Source organism: Chrysemys picta, chromosome 9 (assembly GCF_011386835.1).
Source record: "Chrysemys picta bellii isolate R12L10 chromosome 9, ASM1138683v2, whole genome shotgun sequence".
Classification (NCBI taxonomy): domain Eukaryota; kingdom Metazoa; phylum Chordata; order Testudines; family Emydidae; genus Chrysemys; species Chrysemys picta.
Genome location: NC_088799.1, coordinates 54,157,170 through 54,178,141, shown reverse-complemented (window position 1 = coordinate 54,178,141; position 20,972 = coordinate 54,157,170). Strand labels below are relative to the sequence as shown.

The 20,972-nt window shown below is 48.5% G+C and overlaps 1 protein-coding gene across 1 annotated transcript in view; it reads right to left on the bottom strand.

Annotated features, from left to right (window-relative positions):
- RAB6B (RAB6B, member RAS oncogene family) overlaps positions 1–20,972 on the bottom strand; it is a 146,223-nt gene that overhangs the window by 17,296 nt on the left and 107,955 nt on the right. Inside the window, exons 4-7 of the mRNA XM_005303633.5 lie at positions 20,072–20,177; positions 11,290–11,401; positions 6,439–6,532; positions 3,063–3,129 (exon numbers count right to left, since the gene is read on the bottom strand). Coding sequence (XP_005303690.1) covers positions 3,063–3,129; positions 6,439–6,532; positions 11,290–11,401; positions 20,072–20,177 — 379 coding nt within the window. The remainder of the gene's footprint in view (positions 1–3,062; positions 3,130–6,438; positions 6,533–11,289; positions 11,402–20,071; positions 20,178–20,972) is intronic.

Sequence of the window (20,972 nt, the reverse complement as noted above, 5' to 3'; positions counted from 1 at the left end):
GCACAAAGCCTTAGGGAATATTGCAGAGGCCAACAGCGTTATCTGCTGTGCTAGGAAATCTTTAACTTCCATTAGACAGAGACCATGATGATGGGCTCCTTTATAAAAATAATAAAAAAGAAGCTACAGAACCATCTAGACAACTGCCAGGGAAGTATGGAAAGACTTGGATTAATTGTATCAGCTGAAGGATGAGGTGGCTAGGCTAAGATTTTCAAGAGTGCAGCACACTGGGCGCTGAGGTCTTGAAAATCTGGCCAGGAGCATCCCCTTGGGAGTGGCTGGGTGCTGAGCACTTTGGGCTCCCTGTCCTGTTTTAGGGGCAGAGCTTGTTTAAAAACCTGGCCTGCACCATGACTCTTGAGCCCTTTTGACAATGATACCTTGCTGAACAGGAACCCCTGGGATTTCGATTCATCCCAGCTCCTTTGTGCTCACTGTGCCTCTCTTTCTCTGCTCTCTCTCTAGCATTCAGGCCAGCCTGCTCCCAGTGGGCATTCAGTACTAGAGGAGGCAGCCTGAGAGAAGGGCACAGCTTCTCCATTTCCAGCCCGGCTCTTCGCAGCAGGGAACAATGCCACGTGGGGTGCTGGCTGTGCGATGGGCACAGCTACTGCTGTGCCAGCTTGTCTCCGCAGGAGTGAGGAGCAGGAAGAGCACTGGCTGTGGGGGAGCTCACAGCTACGGCTGGGCTCCAAGTCACACCCTGCTGGAGAGTGGAAAGTAGTCTTTTTTGGCAGAAACTGAAACTAATTCCTGCCTCTACCAGCCAGTGACTCTGTGTGTGCAGGGCTGGAGCTGTAATAAATCCAGCTCACCACAAGTGCATGCCAGCCCCCCAGCTCTCTTCAGCCGTCGCTGCATGTAATGACAGATGGGCGCTGGCTCTTTTATGCAAGGGACGTTTTTATCTACTAGGCCCTCCACACATTCAGCCAAAGAGAAGCCCCAGCCTGTTACAAAACACCAGTCCACCCCCTAAGCCCCACCCGTGACACGGGGCTTCGTCACCCTCCCGGGTCTTACCAGAGCCCCCAGCACTCCCCAGTGCCCCTGGGTGGTGGCTGAGCAATTGACTACAACTCCTACCAGACGCTATGTGTGTGCGTGCGTGTGTGTGTGTGAAGTGTGCAGCACCGACCACGTGTTCTGTGGATAAATTATACCAGAACCAAATTCACATTGTAAAAAAGAACTCTGCCTTGGTGCTATTCACAGTCCAGCCCAGACACAATGTACAGTCCTAGGGAAGTGGTCTAGAAGCACTGGCCATTGGGGCACTTTTAACTGCAGCCTGTCTCTGACTTGCTTGGCTCTGAGAAGCCTCACAAAATACTGCACCATTCCCCACAGATTGTATGCACAACATAAAGGCCACTGGCCCAGGGCAGGCACAGATAGCAAGTGGGCTACTGTGGCACATACAAGGAAAAACCCTCACTGCTGGAACCACTGATGGAAATTAAAACCTTAATTAAACAAACCACACCTCAGTGACCAAAGCCAGCCAGGGCCGGCTTCTCTAACTATTAAGTTGTCGGGTGCAGACAGGCATCCAATGGGATTTTCCAGAGCACCCAAGCAGGGCTGATGCCCAATTCCAATTGATTTCAATGGGAGTTAGGCACCAAACCCACTCAGGTGCTTTGGAAAATCCCCCTAGGCACCTATTGGCATCATCAGGCTCCTAACTTCCTAACTCTGACCTTCAGTGTCTCTCAAAGGAGCGTCCTGACCCCAAGCATGCCAGTAACAGCCACAAACCTGTCCCCTCGATGCTCAACTCCTTTGACCCATGGGATTTCTCTCACTCTCCAACTCCAGGTTTGGCTCCTTTGCCCAATCCCGTCATTCTTGCACCTGGCTGCTCCCATTAGGACTCTTTCCCTTTCTTTACAAGGCTGTTTGCCTTTGTCCTCTCCTCATTGCGTCCACACACACACGTTAGTAAGTCCTCAACCCCCCTCTTTCCAGTGCTGTTCCCCACATCAGCCCCATTTTCTACAGGTCTGGTGACATGGAGCAGGGTGAGGCAGCCCAGCCCCGAATAAACCCAGCTGGAATTCCCAGCCCACACTGTGTAAACAAGGACGAGGGACGGTGCACTGGAGGATCTGGATTCTGCAGCTTTATGGATGTTTGTCTGCTTCCAAGTATCGTATACAGGATTTATGACCAGCTAAGGACCAGACTGGGAACCCCTGACACACAATTGTGTGTGCTTGGGCACAGAGTAGCTCCATTGAAGTCAATATGGTGAGTAACTCCACACCCATGTGAGTGAAGAGTTCACAGCCTGCCAGTGGACAGGACAGAAATGACCCGTCTGAACAAAAGACCCTGACAGTGTTTGCTGATTGCAAACGTGAGCCATCCAGGAAGTCTTGTGTTTTCATCCACTGTCTCATACCTGCTCTGTGGGGCTGGGCCAGGTCTGGGGGGGCTGCAGGGGAAGTGAGCTCAGGGGCCCGTGCTGGGCCTTTGCACAGCTCTGGAGAAGAGGCAGATGTGGGACACCACTGTATGTACGTCTGACAACAGGGGATGTGGAGTCAGGAAACTCTTCCTTGCCCCAGGATTCTCAAAGGACTTGAGCAAATGCAGGCATGGGACTACGTGTCATATGTGGGATAACGTATGGGGACGTGGGCTCGGAGTTCATCCAGCAGCTCAGTCAGCTCAATAGCGCCTAGGCTCAGGACATGAACATGTCTGTGCATGTGTCACATGGCAGGCTCTGAGTCCTGCGCTCATCAGGCAATGCAAGGATGCCTGAGGTCCAGGTGCCATGCTATGTCAGCCCATGCTGCAGACAATGGGAAGCCTTTAGTGCTGGGGCCTGTTTCAGATGGCAGCAGGGTGCCCAGGCTCGAGGTGCTGGGCTGGGCTCAGAGCACTATGCCATCACTGCATTGTATGTGGGCTCTGAGTGCACAGCCATGCTGTGTGACTGTCACCTCCCTGAACCTCAGTTTCCCTTGGGGGACAATATACTGACCTTTGAGATCGATGGCTGAACAGTGCTATAGAAGAGCTAGGTAGTTTCATTAAAATAAGGATACTTCCTTCTTTGCTCTTCTCTTGAACACTCTCCATGCCAGGCAGTGCAGATGCGACACGTCGGAACAGCTGGCGTAGCCCGGGGGTAAGAGAGGAGAGAGAGAAGGAATATGTCACTGATGTTCAGGGTTTGTATCCATAGCCATCATTTTTCATTCTGTATTTGACACAACTGAGAACAGCAAAACTCATCATGTGCAATGTTGGTGAAGTAAGGTTGGGGGCTGAGAGATGTGTCACTTCCACTCTGGTGTGACCAGATCAATGTGTAAGGTCTTGTTCATGGTAGAAAACTCACACTGGTGTAACTAAATGGATTTAAAAAGCACTTTATACCGATTTAACTTAATTCAGTAAATAAAGGGATTAAACTAACCCTGTATAAACATGATTTACTCTGGTTTAAGTGCAGCTACATAATGGATTTGCATCAGTATAACTAAATCAGTTTAGTAATGCAAGCAGGGTCTGAATGAATTCTCCCCTGACGTTAGCTGGGAGGGGGAGAGACTTCAGGAGCAAACTGTATTTACATGAACACACCTACTCTGCCAAGATGTCCAGCAGATAGAGTGGTGTTGTTAAAAGTGATCAACTTTGGCTGGTATTGGGTTACAAATCACTTTCGTACTGAATGCAGGAGTAGTGAAAGGTTGTTATCAATGTTGTTGTCTTTATTGTATGAGTAAAGAGGATTAGAACTGTGCTTAACCTGTCCCAAATGAGGGGGTCATCCTCAACTGAAAGGACCTTGTTAAGCCAGGGGCTCGAATGCCAGAGCCCTGTGAAAGTAAGAGGAGTGGCAACAGGTGTTCTAGTGAGGAGATGTGGCTTTCCCCTAAGGGTCCCTGGTCTGGTTTAATCTATTCCTCCCCAATGTTCAAAGCAGAGCTGAATCATAGAATATCAGGGTTGGAAGGGACCTCATGAGGTCATCTAGTCCAACCCCCTGCTCAAAGCCTGACCTTAAAAACCTCTAAGGAAATATGCTCTATTAGGAACCTTTGTTATTTTAAGTGCTTAAATGAAAGCTGAAATCACTTGTGGTGGGACAGCCTTTCTGCTTAGCCTGCTAAAAGCTGAAAATCACTAAGAGACTGACCAGCAGAGAGGAAGGTGGCAGCAGAAGGTAATTGATAGTTGACCGGTGGAAGCGGAATGAGCAGCTGGCGAGGCGGCCAGACAGAGCAAGTGCTCAGATTGTAGAGCAAGCAAGGTGCCTTCTTCCCCGGCTGGGAGGTGAACTCACACAGATGTACCTCTAAACCCTGGGTCCTCACTGACTAAGGACAACCACTGTGAGTGGGGTATGGTGAGGGAACAGAGGAGAGCACAGCAAAGGAACTTTTGGTTTCAGAACTCAGGAACATGAGGCAGAAGACTCTGCCCCATGCACTCTGGGAGGGGTGTTCTGCTCACAGTTTTATGATTATGAATCCTGCTTGTGGCATTTTCCCTAATTAATGTTGCGTGAATTCCACTCTGGTTTGTCTGTGAAAGTGTTAAGATGTTTTCTTTGGCAAGAGAAAAGAGAGTTACTTTGAAATGATGCAAGGAATATGTCTGATTTAAACAGAGAGAAGCAATTTACTCACATGCCTGGATGACTTGCCCAAAGCTCTAAGGGGGTTAATTTAAATTTGACATGTGCCGAGCAATCCTTCTTTTCCTTCCACTAGAATCAAAGACCCACCTTTGATTTTTGTCACCCATTTCCTGGCTGGATGTTGATAGGCATGGCATCAGCAGAGGAAGTAGTTAGACATATAGGGCAGATTCCCAGCTGGTATTAATCGGCATCCCTTCATTGAAGCTACAGTGATTTCCACTAGTTGGGGAGCTGGCCCTTTAAAGTTATCATTTGCACCTTCAGTTTACTGTGCCAAATAAGACTGTTTCTGAAAACCAGTCCCCTGTATGTCTATTGCCTCCATGTTCCAGTCTGTGATATTGCATGTTAGTATATTGTGTTAGTAAAGTGCTCTCACAGCTATCAGTCATAAACTTCTTCCATGGAAACTATTAGCATACATAGAACTTTCCTTTCTGTAGTGTTGTGCAGTGTGCACTCATATTGCATTACTCTGCAAAGTAAATAACCTCAACCAGGGAACAGCCATCCCCATCTACAGTAAACATGCAATCTGAGATACGGCATGTGTTATGTGAAAAATCATAATTTCTTCTTCTCAAATAATTTCTAAACAGTATCATTTACATATGATGATTAATTACAGGAGAACTGCTCATGTATCCCAGGTATGAGGCAATTTTATATCACATCTCTCATTCATACGAAGAAATGAGGACATTTCTATCTTAGGACATGATTTATTACATTGAGCCCAAGACAGGTATCTGTTAGCATTGACTGGTATTAACATGTAGTTTAGTGAATCTACATCTGCTTTGCTGCTGCAGCTGTAGAGCAAAAGGCAATGGTTAGTACTTAGATTTATCTCAAAGCTAATGCTGTGCTCAGGTGTCCTGTCCATTACACTTTTCAAATCCTTCATTCAGGGATCTAAACTGAGTCCTAGCTATACAGTGACCTGGGACTTCTTTCCCTGAGGTGCAAAAGGGACTACACATCCCTGTTTATTCATTTGCTTTAGTGAATATTTACCTCCTGGTCATTAATCTTGGTTATTTGTATAGTGGTAGCTCTTATGGGCCCCGATCTGGGCCCCAGCGCAGTCACCACAACAACAGGTAACAAACAATTATCAAAAGGTTTTAACAGAGTGAAAAGACAGCTCCCACCGCAAAGATCCCACTGAGCAGTGATCTCACCTCCAGAGCTGTTGCAGCAGCTAATGTGAAAGGGCCTCCCTGTTGTAATGCACTCAGTTTAACTAAATTTAGCAATCTGTTTCTGAGTCAAAGTTTTCCTTCATCTACAGCTTCCCAGCTGGCATGGAAGCTGCCCAGGCAATCCTTACTATTAAAGCCATGCCCGCCTAATCCTATTCAGAGTTCAGTGTCGAGTTGTGCAGACCATGTCAGACAAAGAGGGACGTATGTCGTCATGCTCAGATTGATGTTGCAATGGACGGCATCCTGCTTGAGGCCTCACATGTGTAATCCCAGTTTTTACATATGTAAAAAGCACACTGTGCCTTGCAAATCTATCCCTCCAGAGGGCACCAGGAGGAATCTAAGAGCACTTTACGTAGAAATGAACGAGTGATGGAGGGGAAGGTGGAAGAGCTTTCTGCTTCTAAAGCCAGTAAAGATACAATATTGCATCCTGTTACAATTTTCAATGGCCTTATTGCAACCTTTTGCTACTGTGGATACTATCAGTTGCTGCAGTGAACCCCGCCAACCAGCTGGATGATCTTGCTACGATTCTGGCTGGAGCAGATCTTCCCTTACCTGTTTTACATTGTAGCCTGTCTTTGCACTGGTCTCGATAAACATGACGCTCAGTTCTTTGGCTCTCTGTTCTCCCTCTTCAATTGTTATCTGCCTGAGGACACACAGGAGAGAAGGGAAAACTGTAACTGTTCTAACCTTGCTGGGAAGGGCTGGAGAGAGGCCTAGCTTAAAAGTCTGGAGGGAGAAAGGGGAAGAGAATTGCGGTTGTCCATGGTCCTGAGCGCAGGCCTGTTTCCTCCCACCTCAGAGAGTAGATGGTTGAGGTCTTATGCCTGTGAAGCCACAAGACCCCACAAACAGATGCCATCACATGTGCCTCTGTGGCATGGGCTGCCTGGCAAAGTGCAGGCAAGGGAGGGTTTCAGTACCGAAATCCTTTGTGACTCAGCAAACAGAACGAGGGGGAGCTGAGGAGCCCAGCAGAGCCCATAGGAGTGTTTGAACCCCAGGGAGGGGGAGCTGAGCCCGGTCTGATCACACTTTGAACATCTGCTCAATCTGCTGAGAGTGGCGCCTCATTTTGACATCATCAAGCAGGCAGGACATATTTTGTGGGTGGAGCTTGGAAGAGTCGAACCAGGGCTCCCCTCCCCCATTCGGCCCCAGGTGTGTGGGTGAGCACAGCACGAGATGGGAAAATCATTTGAACCCCTTTCCCGGCTGAACTCTCAGTGTCTATTCTGTGCCCATCAGAGCAGCACAGTCCTGTGAGCTCGGCCTCTGGGCTGCAGCAGGAACCCTCTTTACATGTCCTGGGCATGTTGATCTTTAAGGATGTACCTTAAGGGCAGCGCTGGAGGGATAATGAATACATTGCCGGCCTATCTCTGTGCTGGCACAGGGTAAGAGGTTCGATTGGCACTAAACAGTATTCTCCTCTTCTTGGATTCTAGCAAAGTGCCTTAGTACAGAGGGCACTAGCCTGGGCATGAGTGAACGCAGACACTGAATCTCTCTGCCAGCACAGGCTGGCTTCTCCAGCTCAGTTTTCTGATCAAATGGTGGAAAAAGTAGATTCTCCAGCTGCCTCTTCAGCCACCAGATCTGAGCTGTCCCACACAGGGTGTCTACACGGCACTTAGACATCTGCAGCTGGCCCGGGCCACCGGACTTGGGCCACGGGGTTAACCAGCTGCTTAGCCAGAGCCCCATCAGCCCAAGTCTGGGGGCAGGGACCAGTCGCGGGTGTCTAAGTGCAGTGTAGATATATCCTAGATTGCTCTGTCTCCCTAGGGCAGCCGGCCTTCTGCTGCCTGTCAAATCCATTCTTCTGACTGACTGACATCCGCATTCCCTGTCTCCTCAGCTGCCTTCTAGAGGCCTGAAGGAACAACCAGCATCTCAGACCTCTCCTGGGAGAAGGGGAGAACAATGGAAGCTGGAAGTCCTGCAAAGCTTAATGCAGCCCTTCTTCCCTCTCCTCTCCCTGTAGACAGGCCCTGGGCATGCCCACTGCCAGGCTGCAAGAACACATCCATGGAGGAGAGACAGTGCATGTGCGGGCCCAACGGACACAGCTACCGAAGTTCTCCATCAGCAGCGCAGGGACACCGACAAACCTGCAGCGAGCACCCCCAGGGACACACTTCTTGAAGATAAAAACAACGAGGAGTTCTTGTGGCACCTCAGAGACTAACAAATTTATTTGGGCATAAGTTTTCGTGGTCTAGAACCCACTTCATCAGATGCATGGAGTGGAAAATACAGTAGCAGGTGTGTATATATATAATATTATATATAATGTATATATATAATATATATGTATATATATAATATTATATATATACACACCTGCTACTGTATTTTCCACTCCATGCATCTGAATTGTCTCGTTAGACTGACCCCCGATTTGGGGGGGTCAGTCTAACGAGACAATTCAATTAACAGTAGAATACCAAGGGAGGAAAAATCACTTTTGTAGTGGTAATGAGGGTGGCCCATTTCAAACAGTTGACAAGAAGGTGTAGTAACAGCAGGGGGAAATTAGTATGGTAAAATTAGGTTTTGTAATGACCCATCCACTTCCAGTCTTTATTCAGGCCTAATTTGATGGTGCCCAGTTTGCAAATTAATTCCAGTTCTGCAGTTTCATGTTGGAGTCTGTTTTTGAAGTTTTTTTTGTCAAAGAATTGCCACTTTTAAGTCTGTTATTGAGTGTCCAGGGAGACTGAAGTGTTCTCCTACTGGTTTTTGAATGTTGTAATTCCTGATGTCAGATTTGTGTCCATTTATTCTTTTGCATAGAGACTGTCTGGTTTGGCCAACGTACATGGCAGAGGGGCATTGCTGGCACATGATGGCATATATCACAAGGACTCCTCATTTTTGCTGATACAGACAAACACGGCTACCACTCTGAAACTTCTTAAAGATGAATGCCAAATTCTTCAGCAGTGGCGATAGAGGGGGGAATTGGAGGCTCTTTTAGCTGTTAATGGGTTGAAGGCTGATTGCTGTTTGGCCCCTTTCCTCTGCCCTCCAGCTGCAGCTCCTTTTGCCCACAGGTTGCTAGATAGCTGCCTGGAGCTACTGAAATATCTGTCACTTTGTCTGATCTAGCTTCATGTTTCCTGGTGTCTTGGAGGGCCACAAGAGGAGTGAGGGCCCTCCCCTACCTCCCAGCAGTATGGGTGTATTCTGACAACTCAGCTTTCTTCAGTGGAAACCAGGAACTCCACCTCCCTTTGCCCACCCAGATCTCTACTACCACATCCCCCTACCATCTCCAGAGCATGGGCTCCCTTCCTGTCTCTCTACTTTATCCACCCCTCTGCACCTTCTAGCCCACCCCCCTCCACCACCTTGCTCACTCTGTCTATTCCCCCCCCCCCCCCCCAGAATCTGGAAAACTCCATCTCTCCATCCCCAGAGCGACAGTTCTCTTCTGCAGCACCCATTCTTTGCTGCCAGATCGCTCTCGCTGGCCTCTAGCACATTCACCTCCTTTCAATCAGCGCGACACTGATGCTGAAGGGATGCTACCCTTGCAATCCCTGCTCCAGAATGGGAAGGGGCTGTGGCTTTATTCCACTTCTGCAGGAGACTGGGTCCCCAGCTCTCTAGTCTCCAGAGAGCTGTCTCACAGGGTCTCTCAAAATGCAAAGCCCTTATTTCCCTACCACTGAATTCCAGCTGTTCTGTTCACCGGGATGCTGCAGGGAGCTCCTATCAGACACCTGCCTAGAAGCACTGCATTTCTTGCAAAGAGTTTATCTTTTTTGTTCCATTTTGTCCCGTCCCCCATTTACTCTGGTGCATTTCAGTGGAATTCCGTTTCCTCTTGGAATATTTTTGTCAGCAGCTTTTAAAATGTTGGCAGTGTGACCTAGTTAATAGTGCACTGGACTGGGCCACAGAAGACCTGGATTCTAGTCCCAGTTCTGCCCCTGGCCTATAGGATAAGTTGCTTTGGCCCATAACCTCAAAGGATGCGCTATCTCCCACTAAAATCAATGTGCGTTAGGTGCCCAAATAGCTCTGAGGAACAAGGCCTTCAGCTCTGTACAATGAGGAGAATGATGCTTACCTCTTGGGAGAGCACTTTGAGATCTCTGGATAAGGGCTTGGCATTATTAGTCAGCAGCCACAATCAAAAATGCCCACTTCTTCCCAGCCAGTCTTCAACAGCTCATATTTTGATCCAGGCTGATTGGGACCCGTGGGCCCAGCTGAGTGCCTCCTGGCAGCATGTCCCTGAGCTAAACCAATCAGGGGCTGCTGCACCTACTGCAGTCAGGCTCAGGACCCCTATAAAAGGCAAGACAGGCTGCTGGGAGGGAGACAGGATCCTGCAGACTGGTAGCCATGGCCAGGAGGTTTGCACACATGGAAACTGATCTGCTTATGGAAGGAGCCATCAGCAGGGGGTTACTCCAATAACACTGGTCATGGATCTGTAAAGCAGGGGACTACATTTCCCATCAGCCCCACTGCACTCCTGCCCCAGGCCAGGTAAGGGGGAAGATCCTGAGCCGGGAGGTGACGGGGCTCTGGTTTGGGAGCGAGAGCTGCAGGGTAGCAGGGAGCTGGAAGGAAGCCCCGGGAATGGGGGAACTGTGCACAGAACCACTGTGACTGCTGGATGCTCCAGCTGGTGCAGGTCTGTGTGGGACTTCTGGGGGAGCAGTTGCAGTTGGGCACAGAATCAGTGCAGAGGGGCCCCAATGAGAGACACTAACTGAGCCTGGCTTGGGAACCCTCAAAGGCTTATTTGCTGGGACAGAGACTGGCCTGGAGTGGGCACCCCAGGCAGTAGCCCTGCAGAGCCCTGCTCTTGACTGGACTGCCCCAGGTATCCAGGCAGGAACTGCTATTGCTCACTTAGCCTCTGTCCCTAGTGTGTGTGCGGCCTTCCCCTTTCCTGCCAGCCTCAGTACAAACCTCTCCCTGAGCCATGTGTCTCAGTGGTTACTGGGACCCAACAGGGCTAGCGCGGCAGGGCCTAGCTGCTGCAGTACCTCCAGTCCTTGCCTCTAAGATGTGGTATGCTGGGCACGCTACTGGCACCCCAGTGCTTGGGGTACCGAGTAACCCCAGTAATGACACTTGGTCGGACAATCTGACACTCACAGTATTTCAGTGCCCTCCCCAAGGCAAAATGTAAAACTCAGTATGCTACCCACTGAGTTACCATGGGGCACAACAGGAAAAGAGGTGTCGTGGCTGTTGCAGCGATTTGAACATGGCCAGTCTTCCAACCGGAACAGGGGTCTCCCAATGGTACGTCAGTGCTTATCAGCTGTGACATCTGAGAATCTGTTCTTGAACTGCTGGGCTGTAAGGATAATGCCGCTCTCTTCCATATCCGGTCCCCACCCCCACCCTCCTGGCCCCTGGCTCCTCCTTTACCTCTTGTCTGCGAGGTCCGTCTTGTTGCCCACTAGCATAATGATGACATCACTTCCTCTTTCTGTCCTGACATCATCAATCCATTTGGATGTCTGCTGGAAGGAGTTGAGATCTGTGAGTGTGGAGACAAAACAGTGCAGGTGGCTATGAGAAAGAGAATGATTTTTGCCAATTGTGTGATCTGCTGTGGTAACTCGATTGACTTCCGTCGAGTTACTCCCGGTTTTACACTGGTCTCACTGAGAAAAGAATTGGATTCTGGGTCACTTTGGACAAGTCAAGTAATATCCCTGGTGTCTCAGTTTATTTCAGGGTCTGATCACACTTGACAGGGATGTTGTGAGGTTTAAAAATGTAAAGCTTATACTGCACCTTGCGGTGTTTATAGAAAGGCACTAAGTGCAAAGCATTCGTAACATTATCATTAAGTGTTGTTTGCAGTGGCGTTGTAGCTGTCTTGGTCCCAGGATATTAGAGACAAGGTGAGTGAGGTTCAGTAAAAGAGATAGGACCATAGAATATTAGGGTTGGAAGAGACCTCAGGAGGTCATCTAGTCCAATCCCCTGTTCAAAGCAGGACCAACACCAACTAAATCATCCCAGCCAGGGCTTTGTCAAGCCGGGCCTTAAAAACCGCTAAGGATGGAGATTTCACCACCTCCCTAGGTAACCCATTCCAGTGCTTCACCACCCTCCTAGTGAAATAGTGTTTCCTAATATCCAACCTAGACCTCCCACTCTGCAACTTGAGACCATTGCTTCTTGTTCTGTCATCTGACAACACTGAGAACAGACTAGCTCCATCCTCTTTGGAACCCCCCTTCATGTAGTTGAAGGCTGCTGTCAAATCTCCCCTCACTCTTCTCTTCTGCAGACTAAATAACCCCAGTTCCCTCAGCCTCTCCTTATAAGTCCTTTGCCCCAGCCCCCTAATCATTTTCCTTGCCCTCTGCTGAACTTTCTCCCATTTGTCCACATCCCTTCTGTAGTGGGGGGACCGGAAATGGACACAATACTCCAGGTGTGGCTTCACCAGTGCCACATAGAGGGGCATAATCACTTCCCTCGATCTGCTGGCAATGCTCCTAGTAATACAGCCCAATATGCTGTTGGCCTTCTTGGCAACAAGGTTACATTGCTGACTCATATCCAGCTTCTCATCCACTGTAATCCCCAGGTCCTTTTCTGCAGAACTGCTGCTTAGCCATTCAGTCCCCAGCCTGTAGTCGTGCATGGGATTCTTCCATCCTAAGTGCAGGACTCTGCACTTGTCCTTGTTGAACCTCTTCAGATTTCTTTTGGCCGAATCCTCCAATTTGTCTAGGTCACTCTGGACTCTATCCCTACCCTCCAGCGTATCTACCTCTCCCCCCATCTTAGTGTCATCTGCAAACTTGCTGAGGGAGCCATTCATCCCATTATCCAGATCATTAATAAAGATGTTGAACAAAACTGGCCCCAGGACCGACCCCTGGGGCACTCTGCTTGATACCAGCTGCCAACTTGACATCGAGCCATTGATCACTACCCGCTGAGACCGACAATCTAGCCAGCTTTCTATCCAGATTACCTCACTCACCTTGTCTCATTGCGTATTGTCCTTTATGTTACACTACAGGCAGGCATGGAGCTGTACAGTGCCTCATGGGTTGGGATGTAAAGGGAGAAGGAAAGAAATCACGGAAAAGAGAACACCAAGTGAGTAGCTTGTGCAACAGGAAAGATGGTGCTTACAGGGACAGAGCCAGTTAAGCGTCTGGGTGAGCCCTTCCAGAGGAAATATTGGAGAAGGACAGAAGAGATGAACAGAAAGATAATTAGACTTGGGAGTCATCAACGGAGAGGTGCCTGACAAACTCATGGGAGCATGAGAGATCAGCAGGGGCTAAAGTAAGGAGCATTCACATTGCCCCCTTCTCCTTGGCTAGTGCAAGGGGAGATCCCTTCCTGGTCCAACCCATGTTACCCTCTAAAGGGCACTAAAGGGAGACCATAGAGGGGAAGAGGGTCAGAGCTTGGGGGCACATAGGAAGAGCAGCATAGTTGAAGCCCACCAAAGAGAGGCTGACGGAGATGTTGGAAGAGTGAGAGAAGAATTGGAGGTGACGAATCGGTTTGAGGGCATCAGAAAGGTGATGGAGAGTGAGGACAATGGGCCTGGTTCTCCACTCCCCTGTGCAGAGTGTGACATGCCACCCCTGGCATGAGTGCATGGGAGCATTTCATCCCCAGTTGCACAGGGGGACTGGTCTGCACAAGGGGCAAGACGGGGAGGCGAGAGGGAGGAGCCAAGAGAAGGACTTTAACAGCGCTGGTGGCAGGAGTCTATGGTGGGAAGAGGCTGATGGCAGTAGGCCAGGGCGAGCTGGGGGGAAGGGGTCATGGAGGTCGGAACAGATCTCCTGTTCAAGGAGTCTGCGGAAGGAGGAATGGGGCTGAGAGTGGAAACAAAGGGATGTGTGAATGCCAGACAGTCCCTGAGTAGAGGGAGGGTGCAGGAGAAAGGGCATGAGGAGGGGTACGAGGTGGAAGGTCAAACGGTGAAGGAAAATGAGGAAAAAGAGCCGTCAGCGGCTGTTATTACTTTTGTCCGTAACTTCCCACTTGCGTACTAAGCTCCACATGTCACCACCACCCTGGCTGCACGCGCCAGTTCTACCCAACTCCTGCCAGGATGGCACCTGACCCACCTCTTGAATCTACAACAGCAGAGAGGTTCACTCCGCTAAGGATGACATATTCTCTTGTGAATGTAGCTTCACTGGGGACTGTTCCTCCAGCCGGTAACTCAGCTCAATACACAAAGGGCTGGGCCCAGTCTCTGCTCTGGAGCTCTGTCGAGAACCCGCCGCCCATCAGAGAGAGCATGCAGAGAGGAGGCACGACAACTGAAACAGGGACTCGGGGTGTAGTCCTGTCCTGAGGAGCCTTTTAGCGACACACTGTGAATGAGCAATACATCCCCAGATCAGCTCCGTAACCCTGGCACCCTCCTGCTGCAGCCGCCTCCCTGCCCCCCGTGTCACTTCTCTGTCACTTTGCATTTCCATTTCTGTTAGAAGCAGCCATGACAGAAACCCCACATCCGTGCCACCAATGGGAGCGGAATACAAAGCAGAAAGAAAGGTCAGCGTGCCAAAGGCTGGCCTTGCCTTCGAGATCCACAGCAGCGGAAAGGCACTGGATCTCATTTTCAATCTCTGTAGCAGCAGAGCAGCCTGCAATGCTTGTTCAGCATGGAGACTGCCTTCTTGCTGGACAGGGCTGACTTGTATGGGCACCTCTCATCACCAGTGTACACAGGCCAGGCCTGGTTCTGAATTCTTGTCCTTGCTTCACAGCTGCTGCATTGTAGCTGAGAATCCCCAGGATAGGGCAATTTGCATAAATTGGAATTCATTTACACATATTTGCATGCCCGCGTTGCCTGTTTGTCCCACTCACAGCCGCTTCATGTATTCATTCCAGACACTCCAACCTGCATTCATTCTACACCTCCTTTTACCACCCCTCCCAATCTGGTTTTTCCAATCACACACACTCAGTGTGTGCAAATTCCCAAGATGCAACTCACCCCCAGTTCCTTCTGCACCCACCCAGGTTTACTGCCTGCACCCCCATCCATTGCTCATGCACCCAGCTGGACCTGCCCAGGCTGTGGGTTTCCACATTCTTCTAGAATGTTTTTGGGGGTGCAGGACACACCTGGTCTCCTAGGAAATCTCCTCTGATTGGCTGCTTTGCCCAGGCCTGCTGAATCTGAAAAGTGGGCCTGGCCATTTTTAGGGCGTCATACAGGACTCCCTCTTCAGGAAAGCCTTCTCCTGAGAACCGAGCTGCAGAACGGGCTGGATCTCCTAGAACTGGAAGGGACCTTGAAAGGTCATTGAGTCCAGCCCCCTGCCTTCACTAGCAGGACCAAGTACTGATTTTTGCCCCAGATCCCTAAGTGGCCCCCTCAAGGATTGAACTCACAACCCTGGGTTTAGCAGGCCAATGCTCAAACCACTGAGCTATCCCTCCCTCCCTTCTTCCTCAAGGGAGCCATGCGCTTCCCCTTTCACATAGTGTCATCCTCTCCTTGGAGAGGCTTCAGGGATGGGACTAGGGTGACCAGACAGCAAATATGAAAAATCAGGATGGGGGTAGGGGGTAATAGGAGCCTATATAAGAAAAAGACCCAAAAATCGTGACTGTCCCTATAAAATTGGGGCATCTGGTCACCCTAGATGGGACCCTAAGAGCAGGTCATCTTAGAACTATAGGGTTAGGAATAATACACACCAGGGGCCTGATTCTCCACTGCCATGTATCCTCATTTATGCCTGAGAAAACTGGGTGCTGGGTGCAATCAATTAGCATGGGAGAGGTCTGACTTGTGCAGTACAGGGGGCAAAGCACTAGCAGATCAGGTCCTATGTGTCACTTCCATCCTGACTGTGGCTCTGCTGAGGCCAACGGAGTTACTCCAGGCATGACTTTGGTTCTCTGTGGTAGCATCCTATCTGATATAACTGTTCCACTGCTTACTGCTGGGATGTTGTGTAGCTGCTCGTGTTCCACAAGTGTATGAACACAAAGAACACAAATGTTCTAGGTCCACCAATGCTATTAGCCAGGATAGGCAGGGATGGTGTCCCTAGTCTCAGTTTGCCAGAAGCTGGGAATGAGAGACAGGGAATGGATCACTTGATGATTGCCTGTTCTGTTCATTCCCTCTGGGGCACCTGGCATTGTCCACTGTCGGAAGACAGATACTGGGCTAGATGGACCATTGGCCTGACCCAGTAGGGCCATTCTTATGTTCTTATCTAAACGTGGCTCTTCTGACATAGCAAATCTCTAATAGAATTTTACAAAAATAAACACGCAGCTAGCTATGAAGAGTACAAGCATTCTTCTCACTGATGTCTTGTATGATTCAATCTGTGAGCTATATCATATGATGGGCTAGTTCCTCAGTGGGCATCAATCAACATAGTGCTATTGACTTCAATGGAGCTGCGGCGATTCACACCCACTGAGGATCTATCCCAGCATTTCTGTCCAAGAAATAAATCCTAGACATGTTTGTCGAGCATCTGATGACATGACAGACCAACTGTCTTTCCCGTGAAATCACCTGCCCTTGGATGGATGCAGAGATTTACAAATCAATCACTTCTGAGGCATCCTCTTCCTAGTTATGGAATGGACATTGAGAAAGGTGGACTGTGGCTGGCCAGCCCTACATGCAGTGCCACTCTCCATGAAGATAGGATCTAGCTCACTGCCTACAGGCCCATCCATCTGAGCAGTGCACACGGTCCCTTTCCTATGATGTTTCTTCCTTCAGGAGTAAGCATGAGAAGTCCTTTGTAGCTCCTAAGCTCGTTTGTACCACTTACACTAGATCATACCAGTTACAGCTGTGCTTCAGTGCTGCTGCTGGCCATGTGAAGGACTCTGGAGTACATCTCAGACCTGCACACAACTGAGCAGAAACAGACAACCCTTTCTGAGACAGCAAATGGGTGGGGGAAACTCAGGCATCAAAGAATAGTTCAGAATGGAGTATATTTGTCTCTAGCATCATAGGGATGAATGGTACTTGGCAGTGAAAATAAAGGCACAGTTTCTGCCCTGGGGAGCCTCTATTCGAGGTGATGTTGATTAGTGACCATGCTGAGGGAAAAAGCATCATTTACATTTTTGAAGTCAAATCCTAATAAGGAAAAGCGTAAGGAGCATCAATTCTGGCAAATAAAATGTAGAAGTGTAACAAGGCAGGGCAAGAAGGAATTTGAGAAGCAACTTACTAAAGATGCAAAAACTAACAGGCAGTGGGGGCATTAGACAACAAATGTGTTAAATGAGCACTCAGTGAAGACAAGGCCTTTGCAGAGAAGCTAAATGAATTCTTTGCATCTGTCTTCACTGCAGACAATGTGAGGGAGATTCCCACATCAGAGCTATTCTTTTTGGGCAACAGAGCTGAAGTATTGTCCCAGACTGATTCATCAATATAAGAGGTTTTAGAACCGACTGACAAACTAAACAGTAATGAGTTGTCAGGACCAGATAGTATTCACCCAAGAGTTCTGAAGGAACTCACATGTGAAATTGCAGAACTACTAACTGTGGTATGTAACCTATCACGTAAATCAGCTTCTGTATCAGATGACTGGAAGGTAGCTAATGTAAAGCCGAGTTTTGAAAAGGGCTCCAAAGGAGATCCTCGCAATTACAGGCCAGTGAGCCTGGCTTCAGTACCAGTCAAATTGGTAGAAACTCTAGTAAAGAACAAAGTCATCACACACACAAAGAAACACAATCTATTAGGGAAGAATCAACACGGCTTTTGTAAAGGGAAATCTATTAGAATTCTCTGAGGGAGTCAACAAGCATGTGGAGAAGGGTGATCCAGTCAATATAGTATACTTGGACTTTCAGAAAGCCTTTGACAAGGTCCCTCACCAAAGGCTCCTAAGGAAACTAAGTAGTCATGGGATAAGAGGGAAGGTCCTCTTATGGGTCAGTAACTGGTTAAAATACAGGAAAAAAAGGATAGGAATAAATGGTCAATTTTTACAATGGAGAGAGGTGAACAGGAGGGTTCCCCAAGGATCTTTCCTGGGACCTGTGCTGTTCAACCTATTCATTAATGATCTGGAAAAGGGGGTGAAATAGCAAAGTTTGCAGATGTTACAAAATTATTCCAAGACAAGTCCAAAGCAGACTGTGAGGTGTTACAGAGGGATCTCACAAAACAGGGGGACTGGGCAACAAAATGGCCAAAGAAATTCAGGATGGATAAGTGCAAAATAATGCACATTGGAAAACAATCCCTCTATATGTATAAAATGATGGGTTCTAAATTAGCTGTTACCACCCAAGAAAGATGTTGGAATCATTGTGGACAGTTCTCTGAAAACTTCCATTCAGTGCACAGCAATGGTCAAAAAGGCTTACAGTATGTTAGGAATTCTTAGGAAAGAGATAGAAAATAAGACTGAAAATAGCATAATGTCACTATATAAAGTCATGGTGCACACACATCTTGAATACTGTGTCCAGTTCTGATCACCCCATCTCAAAAAGAACACAGTAGGACTGGAAAAGGTTCAGAGAAGGACAACAAAGATGAATAGGGGTATGGAACGCCTTCCATACGAGGAGAGACTAAAAAGATTAGGGCTGTTCAGCTTAGAAAAGAGACAACTACACGGGGATATGATGATAGAAGTCTATAAAATGCCAATCAGTGGGGGGAAAGTGAATACAGAAGTGTTATTTACTCTTTCCCACAATACAAAAATCAGGGATTATCAATTAAATTAATTCAAACAAGAGAAAGTACTTTTTCACACAACATACAGTCAACCTCTGGAACTCATTGCCATGGGACATTGTGAAGGCCAAAAGTATAACTGGGTTCAAAAAAGAATTGAATAAGTTCATGAAGGACAGGTCCACCAATGGCTATTAGCCAGGATGGTCAGGGATTAAACCCTATGCTTGACTGCCAGCAGCCAGGAGTGGAAGACGAAGTGGATTGTTCCATAATTACCCTGTTCTGTACACTCCTCCTGAAGCTCTGGTATGGGCCACTGTTGGAGATAGAATACTGGGGAAGATGGATCATGGTCTGACCCAGAGTGGCAGCTCTTATGAGTCCAGTTCCACTTCACAGTGCCCCTTGGTTCCTTGTCCTGTACCTACTATCTCCCTTGTTCTGTGTTACATCTGTGGTATAAAAACACAGTTCCGGACTCATTAGCCAATTGTTTAATTAAATGTAACAAAAGCACTGAAGCAAGCCAGTTCCATAGCCTGCCCAATGCTCTGCCCTGCACAAGACCTATGGGAGCCAGCTGAGTTCTGCTGCATAGCCAGCAGGGACAGGTACTCCTGGGCACTGGCCTTGGAACAAGGGATGTCCTTGGGTCACCTTCAAGTACAGGCTGTCCCCCAACCAGTGTTCACGAGCTCTGGAGAGGGGAGTAGCCAGTGCTGTTCACTATGAGAACATGCCCTCTGATTCACTACACACTACACTCACTACGCACTGACATGGGGACTCTGTGGGGGGAAGATGAGGGACCTTCTGTGTCTAAACCAGTAAAACCGTGTGTTCGTATAGCGCCTAGCCCCAAGGTAGTAGAAATAACAATAAAAAAGAGTGACTACACGAGATCCCTGGGGATGGATCCTCCACCTCCCTACACCTCGTGCAGGCCTGCACCCCTGTGCCAAGCACTCCCACTACAGCTCCGGTTGCAGTTTTCAGCCACTTTACGCTGACGGCCAAGACTCCCCCAGCTAGACTCTGAGAGCCTTTGGGACCAGCTCCCAGACCCACAGAGCCAAGGGCTGTAAAGCTGCCCTAATAGGCCATCCCTGGTTGGCGTGGCAGCCCCCTGGAGTCTGTCTTAAGAGGCACAATTTAGAGCGCCTCAGGAACCAGGGGAATGCAAAGTTGATGATCAGCCACATTTGCTATCCAGCACCCCCTCAGGTCCTGCGCTGAGCAGAGCTTGGCCATACTGGAGCTGTAGGAGACCTTGTATGTATCTGAGGTTCTAGACAACTTTGATTTCCCTCTCGTCTGCACTTACCCCTCCCCACTGCACAGCATTTTTTGCAGTACATCCCTGCTTTGGAGACGATTCTGGCTCCCTGCCCTGCATTACTGCCTTCCTAAATGGTGGCCCACATCCACGCTGGGTAGCAGCGGAGTAGCATCTGCCATTCCAGCACCAAGCATGGGCACACGGACATTGGGACGGAAAGCATGACTCACTTGTGATGTCATAGACAACCACGGCCACTGTTGAGTCACGAATGTAGCTGGGGATCAGGCTTCGGAACCTCTCCTGGCCCGCCGTGTCCCAGAGCTGCAATCGGACCTGCCGGGGGAGGGGGCAGATGAGAGACAAACAATTAGCAGGAGAAACAAAAAGAAAGGAGGAATTGAGTGGTGAAGGCAGAAGGGAAGAACAGGAGAGGTGGTTAGGGTGGAGTTTTCTAAAGAGCCCAAGGGAGATCAGTGCCAATGAGACTCAGGCTGCTAACTTCCACAGGTTGCGTTGAAACTCCCAGCCTCAGACAACAGTTTTGCGACTCTCTCTTCATCTATCTTTAACATTCCCTTTGGCGTTCCATTTGGAAATATTGCAGTCCTCATTTCCTGTCCTAGTCTGTTAGGAAGTGTTGCTGGGTGCTGTTAAGTGGCTGCCATGTTCCATCCCAGAAGGAACTACATTTCAAGTGTGGGTGAAGTCCAAACTTCGTTAAGCTGTTTGGAGCAATGAAAGGGCACGGTATAGAAATAGGAGCTGTTACAGGAGTGTGAATAGAGGCATAAGGGATTTTTCGATTTGCTGGCAATTTTGGGGAAAAAATTAGTTTCAAGTTGACCCGAAAATGAATTTTTCAAAATTTTGGCAAATCGAAAAGTTAAAAAAAATAAATGTTTGTTATGGGTTGAACAAAATGCTAAGCATTCTTTAAAACATTTTTAAAATAAAACATTGAAGGACTTTTCATAACAAGGTCATTTTGAATAAAAAATCAAATTGTTTCATTTCAAAACCTTCTAACCAAAATGTTTGGTCTTTTTCAGGTTTTTGGGCTGGGGGGAGGGTTTTGACACAAACAATTTGGCAGAAATGACACAAATCTGCAAAATGTTTCAGTGTCTC